Raw genomic sequence first — 19508 nt, forward strand, 5'->3', positions numbered from 1 at the left:
TACTTCCCTCTCTTAGGGTTGCTAAGATGTTTCTTCACAACTATGTATAGGATCACAAAGTGTGTGTTACTTTATCTATGGTTTTCATTTGCGTGCTATTGGAACTCTAATCTGCCCAGGCAAATGAGTACCTCATGGGAGAAAGGAGGACAAAGGTTATGATGTACCTGGCTGCTTTTGTTTTGGCCAAGAAACCTTCTAAATGCTAAGGGCTTATACTCTGCTGCCTTGAATGATAGCTAGTAGTGGGAGAAGGGGAAAAGGTTATCTAGAGGAACCCCTTTACTTCTTAAATTTAGGTGGCGAGTCTAGATTTAGAAATGGGTCTCTTTGGGGTGTTCAGACTTGTTCAGACTTTGGGTCACAAGCATAGCTAAAATATATCATGGGCTATCCTGCTCCACCTATTTTTAAATTTTATTTTATGTTTTAAAATATTTTTATTAGCCAAGTGTGGTGACGCACAACTTTAATCCCAGCACTCAGGAGGCAGAGGTAGAAGAATCTCCATGAGTTCGAGGCCACCCTGAGACTAGACAGAGTGAATTCCAGGTCAGCCTGGACTACAGTGAAACCCTACCTCGAAAAAAAAAAAAAATCTTTATTTATTTGCAGAAATAAAAAGAGAATATGCATACCAGGGCCTCTTGCCACTGCAGATAAATTCCAGATGTGTGTACCACTTTTTGCATCTAGTTTTACATGGGTACTGGGGAATTGAACCCAGGCTTTGCAAGTAAGTGCATTTAACTACTGCTCCCCAACCCTCTATTTAACTCATTAAAAAAAAAATAAGATAGCTATTTTAAATATATCTTATTTATCTATTTGAGAGAAGAGAATGGGCACACCACACCAGGGCCTCCAACCACTGCAAACAAACTCCAGAAGCATGTGCCCCCTTGTGCATATGGCTTATGTGGGTCCTGGAGAATTGAACCAGGATCCTTTGGCTTTGCAGGCAAACTCCTTAACCTAAGCATCTCTCCAGTCCTACTTAACTCTTTAGAGGGGAAGCTTTCTAGAAATTCAATGGAAATGTCTTCTGAGAAAATTCCAGTAAAATCATCATTAAGCATATCATATAACATATTGATAATAAATGTATGTGCTGTCATTTAACACCACAAAGTGGTTACCAAAAATCTCTTAAATTATGCTAATATAACTAGGTACATGTGATTAGTAAATTTACATTAATTAAAGTCACATAAAATTTAAAAAAATAAAATAAATTGGAAACTGAGAAAACAAGAAAATTGATGAAACAAAGATCTGGCTTGTAACTTCCATTAACAGCATGCAGCTAACATCCACAATGAGATGTTGATTAGAGAGAACTACAAAGTTTCCCCAAAAGAAGACAGATTTCTGTCAGAGTACTTGATCACCCACCAAAGGTTAATGGTAAGATCCTACTGTTGAAGACACCATATGCTGTTGGTACAGAATATGGAGTGAGCTGGCTGGAATCTGGAAGAAAGTCAGTCCCCAGACAGTTAGCATGTCTAGTGCCAGAAGGTGCTACGTGGGTGACTGGGAGAAAATGATCAACATCTGTCCAAGCAACTCATTGTCTAAGCTACTCAGCAGCGAACAACCTGATATGATGCTCACACAAATGCAATAGTGGCACACAGCCATGGTGGGTAACCAACTGCTCTTGATTTTGCTAACAGATCTGCTCAGTATAATGGAATCCATAGCTGGATCTGGGAAACAAATCAGAGGCATATCCAAAAAACAAGCCTGCTTTCCAGTATCAAGCTCCCACCAATCATGGGCTACAAGAGGTCCTATACCTATTAAATTCTTTCTAAAATAATAATGGTTATGCCATTTATCTGGTGCTGACTTCACTCTCTGTTGAAGAATTTGCTCCTCTTTTTCAGATAGATGCAGAACCTCACCAAGGCCCCAGCTGAAGCCGTAGAGTAATTGGGGAAATGAGCAGAAGTGCTGCTTTCTTGGTGAACCTGGTACTAGCACAAGGGTGAAGGATGTAGACACAGTGAACACTCATCTACCAAATCAGATATCCAAAGACACAGAGGTTCACAAGACCTCATCACTGAAGTAGACCTAAAACAAACCCAACATGGCTCAGGGGAATTTGCAGAAGAGGGGGTGGAAAGATTGTTAGAGCCACATGTTGGGACATTATGCACAGAGACATTGCCTTCTCCCCTTAAATGATGATTAACCCCACAATTCATGACCCACATTCCCCAGTGAGGAGGGTCCCTTTGGAGGGCAGAGGAGAGGGAGGAGGCTAAAGGTACCAACACGGCTGTATACATACTGTGTACATAACTAATATAAAAATCAAGTCAAAGTGGATCGAAGAGCTTAATGTAAGATATGAAACTCTGAATTTATTAGCATAAAGAGATCCAGGCACAAGCTAGAACTTTGTGAATAGGACTACAGTCACTTGGAAATAAAGCCAACAGTTGATAAGTGGAACTTCATGATACCATACAGCTTCCATATAGCAAAGAAATCTATTAATCAAGTGAAGAGGAAGCCTAGATAATTGTAGAAAATTCATGCCAATTATACATCTTAATGATCTCAATCCGACGTCTCCATATACTCAATGTGGTTTTTTTTTAATTTTTTTTTTGGTTGTTTATTTTTATTTATTTTGAGTGACAAAGAGAGAGCCAGAGAGAGAGAGAGAGAGAATGGGCACACCACAGCTTCCAGCCAGTGCAAATGAACTCCAGATGCGTGTGCCCCCTTGTGCATCTGGCTAACATGGGTCCTGGGGAATAGAGCCTCGAACCAGGGTCCTTAGGCTTCACAGGCAAGTGCTTAACCGCTAAGCCATCTCTCCAGCCCACTCAATGTGTTTTTAATGCTTGGTCCCCAACTGATGGCAATTTGGGAGGTGGAACATTGCTGGAGAAGGTGTGGAGAAGGGAGTAGGCTTAGGGGTGTAAGATTCAGCTCTTCTTTGCTTGTGTTTGGCTCACTCTTCTGCTGCTATTAACTGCTTGCTGTGGTAGAAGTGATGTCCAGCCTCTGCACATTCCATGCTTTCCCCTTGCAATCATGGAGCTTCTCCTCATAGCTTTATAAGTTAGTGTAACCACTATGGAAGTGGTGTGGATTTTCCTTAAAAGTTAAAAAAAAAAATACTAAAATATCCAGCTATACCACTCCTGGGCACACATCCAGAGATATCTTTATCCTGCCATAGAGGTACTATTATACCCATATTCACTGCTGCTCTATTCACAATAGCTAGGTGATGAAATCAGTCTGGATGACACCAACTGATGAATAGATAAAGAAAATTAGGTACATATACACAATGGAATTTTATTCAGCAATAAAGAAGAATGAGGGCTGGAGAGATGGTTTAATGGTTTAATGGTTAAGGCACTTTCCTGTGAAGCCTAAGGACTCATGTCTAATTCTCCAGGCCCCACGTAAGCCAGACATACAGCAACACCAGCATGCAATGTTGCACATGCACACAAGTGGGCACAGTGTCTGGAGTTCAAGTGCAGTGGCTGGAGGCCCTTGAGTGCATAAGAATGGCCAGTCTGTTGGTCTTGCCTCAAAAAACTAATTTTTTAATTAAAAAATAAAAAGGAGGCAGAGAGATGGCTTAGCAGTTAAGGCACTTGCCTGCAAAGTCTAAGGACTCCAGTTTGATTCTCCAGTACTCACATAAAACAGTTGCATAAGGGATGCATGTGCCTGGAGTTCATTTACAGTGGCTGGAGGCCCTGCTGTTCCCATTCTCTCTCTCTCTTTTTCTGCCTCTCTCTACAAGCAACAAACAAACAAATAAATAAAAACTTTAAAAAAAATAACAAAAGAAGAATTAAATACTGAAATTTGCAGGAAGGTGGGTCAGGGAGAGGAAGAAGTGAGGGGAAGGGTAAACCAAAACTGAGGATATATGAAAAAGCCTCAAATGCTCTATGTAGCTTTGAACTCCTGGTCCTCATGCTTTTAGCTTAGCTTCTGAATGCTGGGATGTACCACCATTCATGGTTCTGGCTTGTTGCACTTGAAAAATCATTTGTGGTTCCATGTTTCCTGCAACTGATATATTTTTCTTTTTTCTTTTTATTTATTAGAGACAGAGAGTGAGAGAGTGAGAAAGAGTAAGAATGGGTGTGCCAAGGCCTCTAGCCACTGCAAATGGACACCAGACACAGGTGCATCTGGCTTACATGGGACCTGGAGAATTGAACCTGGGTCTTTAGGCTTCACAGGCAAGTACCTTAACCACTAAGCCAACTCCCCAGCCCAACTGATATATTTTCATTCTTTATAGCTGAACAAAATTTAGTTAAGTGCTTGCCTGTGAAGCCTAAGAACCCCGGTTCAAGGCTCGGTTCCCCAGGTCCCACATTAGCCAGATGCACAAGGGGGCGCACGCATCTGGAGTTCGTTTGCAGAGGCTGGAGGCCCTGGCACGCCCATTCTCTCTCTCTCTCCCTCTATCTGTCTTTCTCTCTGTGTCTGTCGCTCTCAAATAAATTAAAAAAAATTTTTTTAAAAAAGAAATTTTGATATTTAGGAACAACTTTAGTGGAATATATATGATTAAAGATGAATATGATAGTATTGCTTAGAAAAATTAAAGAAAATTTATATAATAAAGGGATATATTTATTTATCACATTCATAGAGTGACAGATTGAATATTGTTTGGTTTCATTCTCTCCCAAATTGACTATACAGTCAATGTACACCCAGCCTAAGTTCCTCTGTGGAAATAGACAGTATTTTCCCAAGATGTTATGAAAATGCAGAACTATTTTGCAAAAGAACCATCAGGGAAAACTGGCAGTATACAATGACACGACTAAATAAACAAGATAATGTTCTAGTGGCATAAATATAGATATGTGAATTATGGGGACAGATTAAAGAATTTTCAAATATTTGTCCATGAAAGGCAAGTAATTTTCAACAAAAATAATTTAGTGAGGAAAGAATAATCAAAGATGTTTTTTTTTTTCCTCTTTTTTGGTTGCTTTTTTAAATTTAAAAAAAAATTTTTTTTTTTAAGGTAGGGTCTCACTCTGGGTCAGTCTGACCTGGAATTCACTATGTATTCTCAGGGTGGCCTCGAACTCACAGCTATCCTCCTACCTCTGCCTCCCGAGTGCTGGGATTAAAGGCATGTGCCACCACACCCGGCCTTTTTTCCCCTTTCTTAAATTAAGTAGAAACTTTGTATTGACACACCATATGTTAGTACCATGATTTTCCTCCTCCCTGCCCCCATTTCACTGCAAAATTCTAAGCTGTGGTGGGTGCGTTTTAGGTCTACTTGACTGTTGTGCTTTTGGCAGCTCCTGGATTTCTGTTTTAGTGCATTCTGAGTATTCTCAGAGTCTATCTTTATGACCCTGGGGCTGATTGACAAGTTCTCCACTGAAGCAACACTCTTGTTCACCCATTCCTCCGTGGTTTCACCTGGGCCTTGTCTGATATGTGAGGAAAGACTGATCTGAGTTCTCATTGCCTTCTGAAAAAAAAAAAAAAAACAGATTGTCCAGTGTAGAATGTGGGCAGCTTATGTTCAGTTGGATAAGCATTGTAAATTAAGAGAGATTTTGATGGGTGTAGCCACTCTTTTGGAGTCCATGATCTTTGTGTCCATAGTATTCTTGCTTGGATCCCAGTCCAGTTATGGGTTCCTTTCCACTGAGAAGATATCTTACCCACCCAGGCTGAGTACCACTATTCAACAGGCATGTCCATCTTGTCAGGCTGGTAGCTTTTGTATACCACTGTCCTGTGCTAGTATACCAGGTTACTGGCCATTTTCCCCAGCACCTCACATAGTGTTTTCCATCATTACATGGGCTAACCATCCAATCAACAGCTCAATGTGGATTGTAACAAATTTCTGGTACTGGGAGTTATAAGCCAAAGCCAAATGTTCTAGGGTTAGGCTTCCTCCCACTGTCTCCAGGGCCCTTCTTACTTAACAATCCCTGAATACTCCTGTTGAGGGTTATATCATTTAGTCTGCTATCCAGGAGGAAGGTTTCTATGGAATGAATTTGTTTGGATTTAGTTTTGTGTGTTTCTTCCCCTGCCCTCCCATTCCTCTTCCCCAACAAACTTACATCCCTATTATCTGACCCTCAAGTTGCCTGTTAGGTATGCCTGCAACTCAAAGTATTCCAGGTTAGGAACCACAGATGAGGGAGAACATGTGGCATTTGTGCATCTGTGCTTGTGTGAATTTGTTTAGTATGATCTGTTCCATGTGTGTCCATTTTCCTAGAAATTACATTGTATCATGTTTCCTTACTGAGGGGCAGAATTCCATTGTGTATGTGTACCACGTCTTCATTATCCATTTGTCAAACAACAGGCATCTGAGTTGATTCCAGTTTTTAGCTATTGTGAATGGAGCAACTATAAAAATGGTTGAGCAGTGAAGAGTGGAGCCCTTAGGGTAGAAGTCCAATAGAGGACTAGTTGGGTCACTTGGTAGTTCTATTTTCATCTTCTTCAGGAGTCTCTATGTTGATTTCCATAGTGGTTGTACAAGTTTGCACCCCCACCAGCAGCAAATGAAGGTTTCTCTTTCCCTTCATCCTTGCCATCATTTATGGTCATTTGATTTTGTAATGATTGCCATCCTGACTAGAGTAAGGTGGAATCTCATAGTTGTTTGAATTTGCATTTCCCTGGTGGTTAAAGATGTTGGATGTTTTCCTGAATATTATCCATTTGTATATCTTCCATGGGGAATAACCTATTCAGTTCTTTGTCCCACTTTTTTGAGTGGAATTTTTTGAATTTAATTTTATTTTTAGTTAAGTAGAAAATTGTATGGATACATCATATGTTCCTACCATCATTTCCTTCCTCCTTGATCCCATTCTGCTGAGGGCCCTCCTTAGTAGGATTTCTGGTATTCCCCCTAAGTTTGTGGGTTATGAGATGTGAGAGCATCAGTTATTGTAAAGGGTGGTAGTGTCTCTGAACATTCTCTTCCACTCTGTGGTTCTTACATTCTTTCTGCCCCCACCTCTGCAAAATTACCTGAGTCATGGTGGGTGTGTTTTATGTCTACTTTATTGTTGTGTTCTCAACAGGTTCTGGATTTCTGCTTTGGTGCATTTTGAGTATTTTCACTGTCTTTCTACATTACCCTCTTATGGTTCCAGGCTCACCCTGGAAGCAGCACTCTTTCTTGCTCATCTCACCAATTCCTTTGTGGTTTCACCTGGGCCCTGGCTTATGGGCAAGGGATGGTGTATCTCTTCATTCTAGCTGCATTCTAAAAAAGAAAAACAGACTCTCCAAAGGAGACTGAGGTCAGCATAGGTTAAATGGATTAAGCATTATTAATTAAGATTTTGGTGGGTGAAGCCTCTCTTTTGGCTGAAGACTAGGGAGAGCTTCTTGTGGGTATCTATGATTTTGGTCTCCATAGGATTCTCATTCAGTTTTCAGTTCCAGCTAATGGTTCCTTTCCTTTAAGTGGCTCTGTTAGCCAATCAGAGAGCCATTGGTTACCCACCTAGGCTGGATGCTACTCTTACACAGGCATGTCCATACTTTCAGGCTGGTTGCTTTTGTATAGCAGTGTCCCCTGTTAGCACACAAGGTTTTCGGCCATTTCTCTCAGCAGCTCATGTAGCACTTTCCAGCACTATACCAGCAGACCATCTGGGAAGTGGATTACTTACAGATTCCATCTGGAACTCTCAATGTTCCATGTTGGAAGCATGTGACATCTTTAGCAGTAGGGTCTTACCTTTTACCTCTGGCAGTTAATCAAGTGCTTTGACAGAAGCCTGTCTTATTTTGGGGACCTTGTAGGTCTCTCCAATCAACAGCTCAGTGTGGATTGTAACTGATTTCTGCCAGAGCCAAATGTTTTAGGGTCAGGCTTCATCCCACCCTCCCAGGGCTATTCTTGCCAGACAATTCCTGAATACTCTTGTCGAGGATTGTATCATTTAGTCTGCTATGCAGGAGAAAGGTTTCTATGGAGTGAATTTATTTTGGATTTACTTTTGTGTGTATTTCTTCTGCCCTCACATTCCTCTTCCCTGACAAACTTCCATCCCTATTATCTGACCCTCAAGTTGCCTGTCAGGTATGCTTGCAACTCAAGGAGTTCCAGGTTAGGAGCAACAGATGAGGGAGAATATGTGGCATTTGTGTTTCTTTGCTTGTGTGAGTTCACTTAGTATGATCTGTTCCAAGTCTGCCCATTTTCCTATAAATTTCATTGTATCATGTTTCCTTACTGATGATTAGAATTCCATTGTGTATATGTACCACATCTTTATTATACAATCATCAAATGATGGACATCTGGGTTAATTCTAGATTTTATCTCTTGTGAATTGAGCAGCTATACCCATGGTTGAACAAATATCTCTGCAGTGAAGAATGGAGTCTTTAGAGTAGATGCCCAATAGAGAACTTGGTGTTGACTTGGTGACTTGGTAGTTCTATTTTCATTTTCTTCAGGAGTCTCCATATTGATGTCCATAGTGGTTGTACAAGTTTGCACTCCCACCAGCTATGAATGAAGGTTCTTCTTTCCCCTCATCCTTGCCAACATTTATGGTCATTTGATTTTTGAATGATTGCCATCTTGACTAGAGTAAGGTGGAATCTCATAGTTGTTTGAATTTGCATTTCCCTGGTGTTAAGGATGTTGAACATTTTCTTAAATAAGCACTAGCTATTTGTATTTCTTCCATTGAGAATTCTCTGTTCAGTTCTCTGTCCCATTTTTTTGTGTGCATTGCTTGATTTCTTTTTTTTTTTTTTTTTTTTAGTTTTTTAGTTTTTTTGAGTTCTTTGTAGGTCTCTCAGTGGTAATGAACAGTTTCACCCATTCTGTAAGTAGTCTGTTAACTCTGTTTATGGTATGTTTGTCTTGTAGTATAGCTTTAGATCTGGCATGCCAAGACCTCCAGTGGTGCTTCTTTTGCTGAGGATATTTTTGGATATCCAAGGCTTTCTGCCATTCCACATAAATTTTGAGATTTTTTTTTTTAATCTCTGTGAAGATTGATCCTTGGATTTTTATTGGAATTATGTTGAATCTGTATATTCCTTTTGGTAGGATTGCCATTTTCATAATATATCAATTCTACCTATTCAGGAATGTGGAAGTCTTTACATCTTCTCATATCCTCCTCAATTTCTTTCTTGAATGATTTTATGTTTTAAGTATATGTCTTTCACCTCCTTGGTTAGTGTTATTCAAAGGTATTTGATTTTTTTGTGGCTATTGAAAATGGCACAGCCACACTGAATTCCTTCTCTGCATATTTGTCTTTTGTGTATCAGGTTACTGATATTTTTGTGTGTGTGGTGATTTTGTATTCTGCCATTTTGCTGAAGGAATTTATCACCTTTAGAAATTTTATAGTGGAGTCTATGTGTACTTATGTACAGGATCATGTCATCTGCAAGTAGCATTAACTTGACTTCTTCCTTTCTTTTTTTTTTTTTTTTTTTTGGTTTTACGAGGTAGGGTCTCACTCTGGTCCAGGCTCACCTGGAATTAACTCTGTCATCTCAGGGTGGCCTCGAACTCACGGTGATCCTCCTACCTCTGCCTCCCGAGTGCTGGGATTAAAGGCGTGTGCCACCACGCCCGGCGACTTCTTCCTTTCTAATTTGTATCCCATTTATATTTTCTCCTGTCATATTGCTTTGGATAGGATTTCCAGTACTGTGTTGAAGAGCAGTGGTAAGAGTGCCTTGTTCCCAATCTTAGTGAAAACTCCTTGAGTCTTTCCACATTAGGTATGATTTGGGCTTTAGATGCTTTGTATATGGCTTTTATTATGTTGAGATATAATCACTCCATGCCAGGTCTCTCCAGTGTTTTAGTGTTTTGATCATGAAGTGATGTATTTTAAAAATTATTTTCAAAAATATTTACTTATTTATGAGAGAGAGAGAGAGAGAGAGAGAGAGAGAGAGAGAGAGAGAGAGGCACACCAGGGCCTCCAGCCACTGCAAATGAACTCCTGACACATGTACCACCTTGTACAACTGGCTCACATGGGTTCTGGGGAGTCAAACTTGGGACCATAGGCTTTGTAGGTGCTGCAGTCAGGTTGGCATTGCTGGTAGAAATCACCTGACCAAGAGCAGCTTGTGGGATAAAAGAGGTTTATTTTGGCTTACAGTCTTGAGTGGGAAGCTCCATGATGACAGGGAAAATGATGGCATGAACAGAGGGTGGACATAACCCCCTAGCCAACATCAGTAGACAACAGGAGAGTGTACCAAACACTGGCAAGTGGACACTGGTATAATACCTATAAGCTCACCCCCAACAGCACACTGCCTCCAGGAGGCATTAATTCCCAAAGCTCCATCAGCTGGTTGATTCCAATTCTTAGCTACAATGAATTGGGCACTTATACACATGGTTGAGCAAATATCTCTATAGTGAAGAATGGAGCATTTAGGATAAATGTCCAGTAAGGAAATAACTGGGTCTGTTGGTAGCTCTATATTCATCCTTTTAAGGACTCTCCATATTTATTTACATAGTGGTTGTGCAAGTTTACATTTCCACCAACAATGCATGTGGGTTCCTCTTTCTCCAAATCCTTGCCAACGTTTATTGTTGTTAGATTTTTTAAATGATTTCCATCCTTACTGGAAAAGGTAGAATCCCATGTTGTTTTAATTTGCATTTCCCTAATGGTTAGGGATGTTGAACATTTTCTTAAGTGTGTGTTTGTTAGCCATTTGTATTTCTTCCTCTGAGAACTCCCTATTCAGCTCCTTTTCCCATTTTTGTAGTAGGTTGTTTGCCTGTTCTATTGTTTAGTTTTTTAGTTCTTTGTAGATTATAGATAGTAGGCTACTGTCAATGGAATAGCTAACAAGATTTTGTCCTATTCTGTGGGTAATCCCTCATATTCTGTTCCCATGATTTTTTGAACTAAGCAACGTTTTTGGTTTCCTGATCAAGTTCTTTTGTCTTTCAGCTCACAGGTTCTGTCTTCCACATGAGTAATTCTGTTTACTAGGGGGCTCTAGCAAGGTTTTTAAAGCTCTATTTGATTTTTGTTTTCTGTTGTGTTATATTACATTGTGTCCATCTCTTTTTTGAAGTATGATTTCAGTTTGAGGTCTGATTTTCTTGATGCTTCCTGTAATTCATTCTTGCATTTGACCAAGTCTTCATTAAGTTTAATCAATTTGGTATATCTGTTTTGAGACTTCTAAGGTTTTCTTCAATTAAGTGAAGCCTAGTGTCAAAAGCTGAGTGCTCTAAGAAATGATTCTGCTCAACTTCACTTATACAATTGTTGCTTTTAAACTATTTACTTATTTATTTATGTGAAAGAGAGACAGAGGGAAAGGAAGATAAATAGAGCTAGAGAGAGAGAGAGAGAGAGAGAGAGAGAGAGAGAGAGAGAATGGGTGCTCCTGAGCCTCCTGCCACTGCAAATGAACTCCAGATGCATGTACCACCTTGTGCATGTGGCTTATGTGGGTACTGGGGAATCGAACCTGGGTCCCTAGGCTTCTCAGGCAAATGTTTTAACCACTACACCATCTCTGCAGCCCCAATTGTTAGTTTTTTTTGATGGCTTGCTTCTTTCTTTTTTTCTTTTGGTTTTCTTTTTGGAATTCAATTTCTGTTGATGTCTCTGTGATTTCATTGGAGGCTTACATTGTGGGACTAGGCATCCTTGGTGGAGATCTCTGAGTTATATGGCTTTCATTGGAGTTTTTATGTTGTGGTCTACCCATCTTGGGGAAATGTTTCATTCTATTGAGGGGGAAGCAAGTCTTTGTCCTTGTAGGATCTTTGGTGAGTATCTGTCTTAATTATGAACTGTATTTGGTGTATAATTGTGTCATAACCACAGATGTGCAGGTTGTGAAGCTTGCGAATACATAGAAGGTACCTGGGGAACTGGGAGGTCTTACCTACTCACTCCACTTGCACATACCCTTCAGCCCCAGGCATCAGGGGTTGCGGAACCAGGAGCTGGTAAACTGGAGATCCAGGGGCAAGAGGCCAGCACCTACAGTGGCCTGTGCACCCTCTGGCTTATGGATTTGGGTACTGAGGGGCCAGTCAATCAGGAAACCAGAGCAAAAGGCCTGTTTCCATAGGCCACATGCAGGGACCAGGCTGCCCCAAGGCAACAGCAGAAGTACTGGGACCAGGGAATTGGGCAATGGGGAACCAACAAAGAGCTCTGACCTACTCATTCCATGCACACACCCTCCAGACCAGGGTATCCAGGAATTTGGGACCCAGGGGCCATTCAGTTAGGAAGGTGGAATAAGGGACCTTCTTCCACAACAAGCTCACAGGATCCAGGCAGCCTCAAGCCAGCAGCAAGGGAACTGAGATCAGGAGAATGTCGGGGAGAAGGGGGCTAGGAGATATGGCCTATTATTCACTCTATATATGCACCCTCCAGAGCATGGGATCCATGAGTTAGGGACCCAGTGGCCCTTCAGTCAGCAAGGCTGAGCAAGGGGCCTGCTTCCACAGCAAGCTCAAGGGTCCAGACAGCCCCAAATCATAGAGGAACTGGGAGGAGGAGGGGAAAAGGGAAATCTGGGTTCACTTGGTGTGCACATCTACATTTATTTTCTTGTTGTATCTCTGTCTTGTTTTGACATTACGGTGATGCTAACTTCATAGAAGTCTTGGGGAGGATTTCCTGTTCTCTGATTATATGAATAAGCTTGTGAAAAATGGTTTCAGTTCTTCAATAAAGAATTGGTAGAATTCAGCTGAGAATCTATCAGGTCCTGTACTTTTCCTCTTTGGAAGGTTTTTGATTACATTTTCAATGGCAATGCGTCCATGTGTAAGAGATTGATCTGCTCTGGACTGAGTTCTGGTAAGTGGTATATGCCTAGGCATTGGTCCATTTCCTCCAGGTTTTCCAATTTTGTGGAGTAGAGGTTTTGGAAATATGTTTTGATGATTCTTCCAATTTCATTGCTTTCTATTGTGACCTCCCCCTTTTCATATCTAATTTTGATAATTTGAGACTTCTCTTTTTTCATTTGGTCAAGTTGACAAGGAACTTATGAGTCTTGTTTATTGTTTCAAAGAACCACTTCTTTTTGTCAGTTTTCTTAGTTATTTGTTTTTTTGTTTTAGTTTCCAATTCATTAATTTCTGCTCTGATCTTTTTTTTTTTTTTTTTTTTTTTTTTTTTGGTTTTTCGAGGTAGGGTCTCACTGTAGCCCAGGCTGATCTGGAATTCACTATGGAGTCTCAGGGTGGCCTCGAACTCACAATCATCCTACCTCTGCCTCCTGAGTGCTGGGATTAAAAGCGTGCGCCACCACGCCCGGCTCTGCTCTGATCTTAATTATTTCATTCTAGATGTAACTTTTAGGGTTGGATTGTTCTTGTTTTTTCAACACTTTTACATGGATGTTTAGGTAATTACTTTGAGATCTCTTTTTGTTATGAAGGTATTAGTGCTATAAATTTTTCCCTTAGGACTTCCTTTCTGTGTCCTATAAGTTTTGATATGTTGTATTTTTGCTATCATTCAGTTCAAGAAATTTTACAATTTACCTTTTGGTTTTGTACATGACCCATTCATTGTTCAATAGTGTGTTTTCAGTCTGTAGATCCTGGTGCAATTTCTGTTGTTTCTCTTGTTAATTTCTAGCTTTCAAGCATTGTGGTCTGATATGATGCAGGAAGTTCTATCAATTTCCCTATATTTTTGGAGGCATGCTGTATGCTCTAATATATGATCTGCTTTGGAGAAGGTTTCATGGGCTACTGAGAAGAATGTGTATTCTATAGAAGTGTGGTGAGATGTTCTGTAGATATCTGGTAATCTAATTGATCTACGGTGTTTTTAAGACCTATTATTTTCCTGTTGATTTTTTACTTGGATGATCTGTCTAATGATGATAGTGGGGTATTGAGGTACCCTACTATGATGATATTAAGATTTATTTCTCATTTGTCATCAGGTAGGTTTTGCTTTATAAATTATGATGCACCTGTGTTTGGTGAATAGAGATTTATGTTTGTGTTGTACTCTTGTTGGATTGTTCCCTTGATGAGTAAAAAGTGGCCTTCTTTGTCCCTTTAAATTTCTTTTGGTTTTCAGTATATTTTGTCAAATATTAGTATAGCCACTCCTGCTTGTTTCTTATTTGCTTGGAAAGTCACTTTCCATCCTTTCACCCTCAGGAGGTATCTATCTTTACTGTTAAGGTATGTTTCTTGAAGACAGCAAATAGAAGGATCCATTTTTCTTACCCACTCTGTTAACTTGTGTCTTTTTATGGCTGTGTTAAGTCATTAATATTTAAATTTATAACTGAGGTTTGATTTAATCTCTGCCATACTGGAGGCTTTGTGGGGTTTGGTGCTTTGAACATTTTCATGCCTGCTTTAGTTTTGGTTATCTTGTTTGTCCTCTTGTAGACTCTTGAGGTTGGTTGTTCAACTCTTCTGTGTAGAATATCTCCTGAAGTAGCCTCTGTAAGTTTGACTTTGTGTTTATATAATCATAGAGCTTTGTTTTGTCATGAAAAGTTTTCCTGTATCAATCTATTATGAAGAATACCTTCACTGGGTAGAATAGTTTTGGTTGGAATCCATAGTGTTTTAGGTTTTGAAGTGCCCCTTTTCAAGCCTTTCTGACTTTCATGATTTCCATTGAAAAATCTGAGGTAACTGTGATGGGATTGCCTTTGTATGCAAGGAGTTGTTTTTCTCTTGCTGCTTTTAGTACTCTCTGATTGGTTTCATTTTTTTAGAGTTTTAACTATGATGTACCCTGCAGTTTCTTCTTTGGTCCTGTCTGTTTGGTGTTCTATAAGCTTCTTGTATCTCAGTGGGCCTCTCTTTTGTGAGATTGGGAAGTTTTTCTTCAAAAATTTTGTGAGAATGAGCCCAGGATCAAACAAGCCCTATAACAGTGGAAGAAGAACTGGGAACTGTGGAATCAGGAGCCTAGGCTTACTCAAGCCACATACATGCACCCTCCAGTGCAGTGGAACCAGGAGCTGGGGAGCTGAGAGCCCAGGCCTCCTCACATCCAGGGTCCAACCAGCACCACACCAGCAGCAGTAGGGAAACTGGAAACTGGGAAACCATGAACCCAGGCCTACTCAAGTTGCATGTGTGCACTCTCCAGCGCAAGGAAACTGTGATTTGGGTAACCAGGAACCCAGGCCTCCTCCCACCACACATGCAGATCACCCAAGCAGACCCCAAAGATGTTCTCAAATCAACTCAACCTATTTAATAAATGAATTTCAACTTTTACTTTTAATGATGCATAAAAAGTAAACTCAAAATGGATCTTATGTCTAGAATTTAAAACTACAAAAATTGTGAGAATTGTAGTGGAAAATGTTTGAGAGTTAGAGCCAAAGAGTCCACTGTAAAAAAAAAGTCAAACAAAAAATTTTATAAATTGAATTTTTGAGTAAATTATAAAGGAAATAAAATTACAAAAGCATAAATTGAGAGAAAAATGGTATAAGCCATATATTCAGTAAAGGTCTATTCTCAAATGTACAACTTATTAACTAAAGTATTCAATCAGTAATAATAAATGAATAATATATTTGAATAGACAGCACAAAATCAGATTCACAAAGGAATAGTAAACAAGCAAAAATAACTGTGACATCATTACTTATCACAGAAATGAAAAATATAACCATATACTGACTAGATGCCAAAATTAAAGATAGACAGTACTAATTATTATATACAAAATTACCATACTCAAATGAGAGTGAAAAAATTATACAATCACTTTGAAATGTCTTGTAGTTTGTTACAAACTTAAATATACACTACAATGTGATCCAACAACTCTCTCCCTGGGCATTTATTCAACAGAACTAAAAATATGTGGTATACATCTTCAGAGCTACATTATTTATAATTATCAAAACTTAGGCTGGACAAATGGCTCAGCAGCTAAAGGCATTTGTTTGTAAAGCTTGATAGTTTGGTTTCAATTTCCTAGTATGCACATAAAGCCAGATGCACAAAGTGATGTGTTCATCTGTAGTTTGTTTGCAGTGGCAAGAGACCTTGGCAGGCCCACACTCACACTGTCTCTTTCTCTCTTTCTCAAACAAATAAATAAAAATACTAGAAAAACAACAGGAAACACCTAAATACCCATCAATATATGAATAACAGATTACACTATATCCATACAGTGAGATATTACTTGATAATAAAAAGGAAAAAGTTGCTCACAAAACATGGGTGACTCTCAGAAGGAGCACAATGAAAGCTGGAGAGATGGCTTGGTGGTCAAGGCCCAGGTTTGATTCTCCAGGTCCCAAGTAAGCCAGATGCACATGATGGTGCATGCATCTGGAATTCATCTGCAGTGGCTAGAGGCCCTGGCACACCCATTCTCTCTCTCTCTCTCCAATAAATATAAATAAAAATAAAATATGTTTTTTTTAAAAAAAGAAGGAGCACAAACTGCTAGTCACAGAGGAGTAATGAATACTATATCTCTAGGAAAGAACAGTCCTACCTATAGTAAGAAAAGTGAGGTTCATCAATGTTTAGGCTAAAATTAAGGGAAACTTATTTTATGTGTTTTAAAATCATATCTTGGTTCATTTGGTTTGGTTTGTTTTTCTGGGGCCCTTATACCTGCTAGGCAAGCACTCCACCACTGAGATATACCCACAGCCTGGGAAAAAATTATTTGGAGTGGTAAAAATGTCCTACATCTTGACTAGGAAGGTAGCTACCTTGGTATATGTACACGTCTGTCAATACATCAAACTTAGCCAGGCTTAGTGGCACATGCCTTTAATCCTAGCACTTGGGAGACAGAAGTAGGAGGATCGCTGTGAGTTCAAGGCCACCCTGAGATTACATAGTAAATTCCAGGTCAGCCTGGGCTAGAGTGAAATCTTACCTTGAAAAACAAAACAAAACAAAAAATTAAACTGGGCACAACCTATGTAACAAATTTTATCTTGATAAAATATATTTTAGGCTGGAGAGATGGCTTAGTGGTTAAAGGGCTTGCCCGCAAAGCCAAAGGACCCAGGTTCAACTCTCCAGGACCCAAGTAAGCCAGCTGCACAAGAGGGCACATGCATCTAGAGTTCATTTGCAGTGGCCGGAGGCCCTGCATACCCAGTCTCTCTCTCTCTCTCTCTTTCTGTCTCTCTCTCTGCCTCTTTCTCCCAAATAAATAAAATATATTTAAAAAATATATATGTATTTTAAAAATAAGTTCTGAGTCTGAAGCTCTGTGGTAAACTATTTCCTTTGCATGTAGAAGGCCCCTGAGTTGGATCCCTTGCACCAAAAGTAAATAAAATAACGATAAAATAGAATGAGTTTTTCATTAACCACTGCCTTGATTTTGTCAAAATTACCCTACTATGAAAAGTGCAAAATAAATGACACCTAAATCTTTGTATTCCAACTAAACAACAAAAAAGCTAGACATAATGAGACTATATTCAAAAGTAACAGAGTACATGTTTGATAAAGTAGGTAAAGGTTTATTTATGTTACTGAAAATATATTTGAAAGCAAGATTGAGACCATGAGAATGCCTAAAATATAGGCACAATATATGAGTTCCCAAAGGCACGTCTTATCAGTCCAAAAGGTGGCTACTCACAGCTGTACCTGTTCCCCAAATTGAAACTTAATTGGGTTCCCCATGTTGTGTTCTTTTATTGGTAAACCTAGACACTGTCTTTGAAGTTTTTTGTTTTGTACTGTTTTCAAGGTAGAGTCTTAGTCTAGCCCAGGCTGAACTGAAACTCACTCTGTAGCTACATCCTAGCCTCTAAATCATGACGATCCTCCTACCTCAGCCTCCTTACTGTTGGGATTAAAGGTATGTGCCACCACATCTGGCCTTCTTTGAACTTTTTGCTATTCTTTGTCCTTATATGTTCCATTATGAGTGTAAAAAAAAAAAATAGTTAAGTAATTCCCCCTCTTTAATGCAAAAGTCTACCTGCCCATGCCATCTTAACCTAATGATTTGACACTATTTTCACTTTTCTCATTAAGGACATGGCCACAACTATGGCCATTATTATAATGCCTGTCATATATATGATTTCATGAGAAAATTTGCCTCTGCCTGAACTGCTTCATGGCACTTTTTACCTCCTCATTCCTGAAGGTGTAAATGAGAGGATTCAGCAAAGGGGTGATCACTGTGTAGAAGACAGAAACTACCTTGTCAATGGAGAAGCTAGTATCTGGCCGAGTGTAGATGAAGATACAGGGTCCAAAGAAAAGGGCAACTACCATGAAGTGGGTTGAGCAGGTAGACAGGGCTTTCCGACGTCCTTCTGCTGACTGTTTGCGAAGAGAAACCAGGATGACTGTGTATGAAGTAACCAAGGCCAGAAAACAGGTGAGGGAGATGGTTCCACTATTGGACACGATCAACATTCCTGTAAGGTATGTGTCTGTGCAAGCCAGTTTAATGACAGAAGGTACGTCACAGAAGTAGCTATCAATAATGTTGGGACCACAGTAAGGTAGACGAATGGTCAAAAAAGTCTGCACGAGTGAGTGAATCGTACCCCCCAACCAGAGTGCAAAGACAAGCTGCACACAGACTCTCATGTTCATAACAGCAGGGTAATGCAGTGGGGTGCAGATAGCTACATAACGGTCATATGCCATGATAGTCAGCAGAAAGATCTCCGCACAAGCAAAAAGGTGTAGGAAGAAGAGCTGTGTGATACAATTGTCATAGGAAATGGTCTTTCTCTCTAAAAGCAAACCCTCCAGCATCTTGGGCACTGTGACAGATGAGTGGCAAATGTCAATAAAGGATAGATTGCTGAGGAAGAAATACATGGGAGTGTGAAGACGTGGAGTAAGGACTATGATAAGAACAATGAGAACATTCCCCCAAAGGGTTAGCATGTAAGTGGCTGTGAATGCTGTGAAAAACACTGTCTGCAACACCCAGTTATCAGTGAGTCCCAAGAAAATAAATTCAGTCACTCTTGTTTGATTTAGAGCTCCCATCCAATGAATATTCCAAAGAACCTTGAGGAAAAAATGAAAGTTAATATTATGTGAATAGAACTAATTGGAATAATTATGTATTTCTATCTGAAATGCTTATGTCTTACCAAAGACATACAGAATTTGAGATCAATTTAATAACAATGGTTGCATTTGTATAGATCAGGAGTCAGTCCAAGCACTTCACATACAATGATTGCTCTTGTCTTGCTGATGAGACCTGTGAAACTTGACATGAATAAATAAAATATCCAAAAATTTTATCCATGACTGAACTGGCTCTTTTCATTTTGGACTAATCCACTGATAGTATTAAATTAGTATTTCAAAAATGTACAATTCCAAACTAAAATCACTCACTATTTGACTCCTGCTATCAAAATAAGAATACTTTCAAAACCACATTTTTTTCAGTGTTGCATCCTTCTACTTCATTAGTGTTTTTTCTGAACAAGTAATTCACTATGCTTCAGGCATGCTGCCTCCATTTATTCATTTTTCCAAAACC

The 19508-nt window shown here is 39.5% G+C and overlaps 1 protein-coding gene across 1 annotated transcript; it reads right to left on the minus strand.

Moving 5' to 3' along the window:
* Positions 1 to 18073: 18073 nt before the first annotated feature.
* LOC101611277 (olfactory receptor 1509) lies at positions 18074 to 19000 on the minus strand. The gene has a single exon (XM_004672381.2). It carries the CDS (start codon positions 18998 to 19000, stop codon positions 18074 to 18076), a length of 927 nt encoding a protein of 308 aa, XP_004672438.2.
* Positions 19001 to 19508: the final 508 nt, after the last annotated feature.

Source organism: Jaculus jaculus, chromosome 8 (genome assembly GCF_020740685.1).
Source record: "Jaculus jaculus isolate mJacJac1 chromosome 8, mJacJac1.mat.Y.cur, whole genome shotgun sequence".
NCBI lineage: Eukaryota > Metazoa > Chordata > Mammalia > Rodentia > Dipodidae > Jaculus > Jaculus jaculus.

Coding starts and splice junctions, on each gene's coding strand:
- LOC101611277 (XM_004672381.2), bottom strand. CDS start 19,000: ATGGGAGCTCTAAATCAAACAAGAGTGACTGAATTTATTTTCTTGGGA.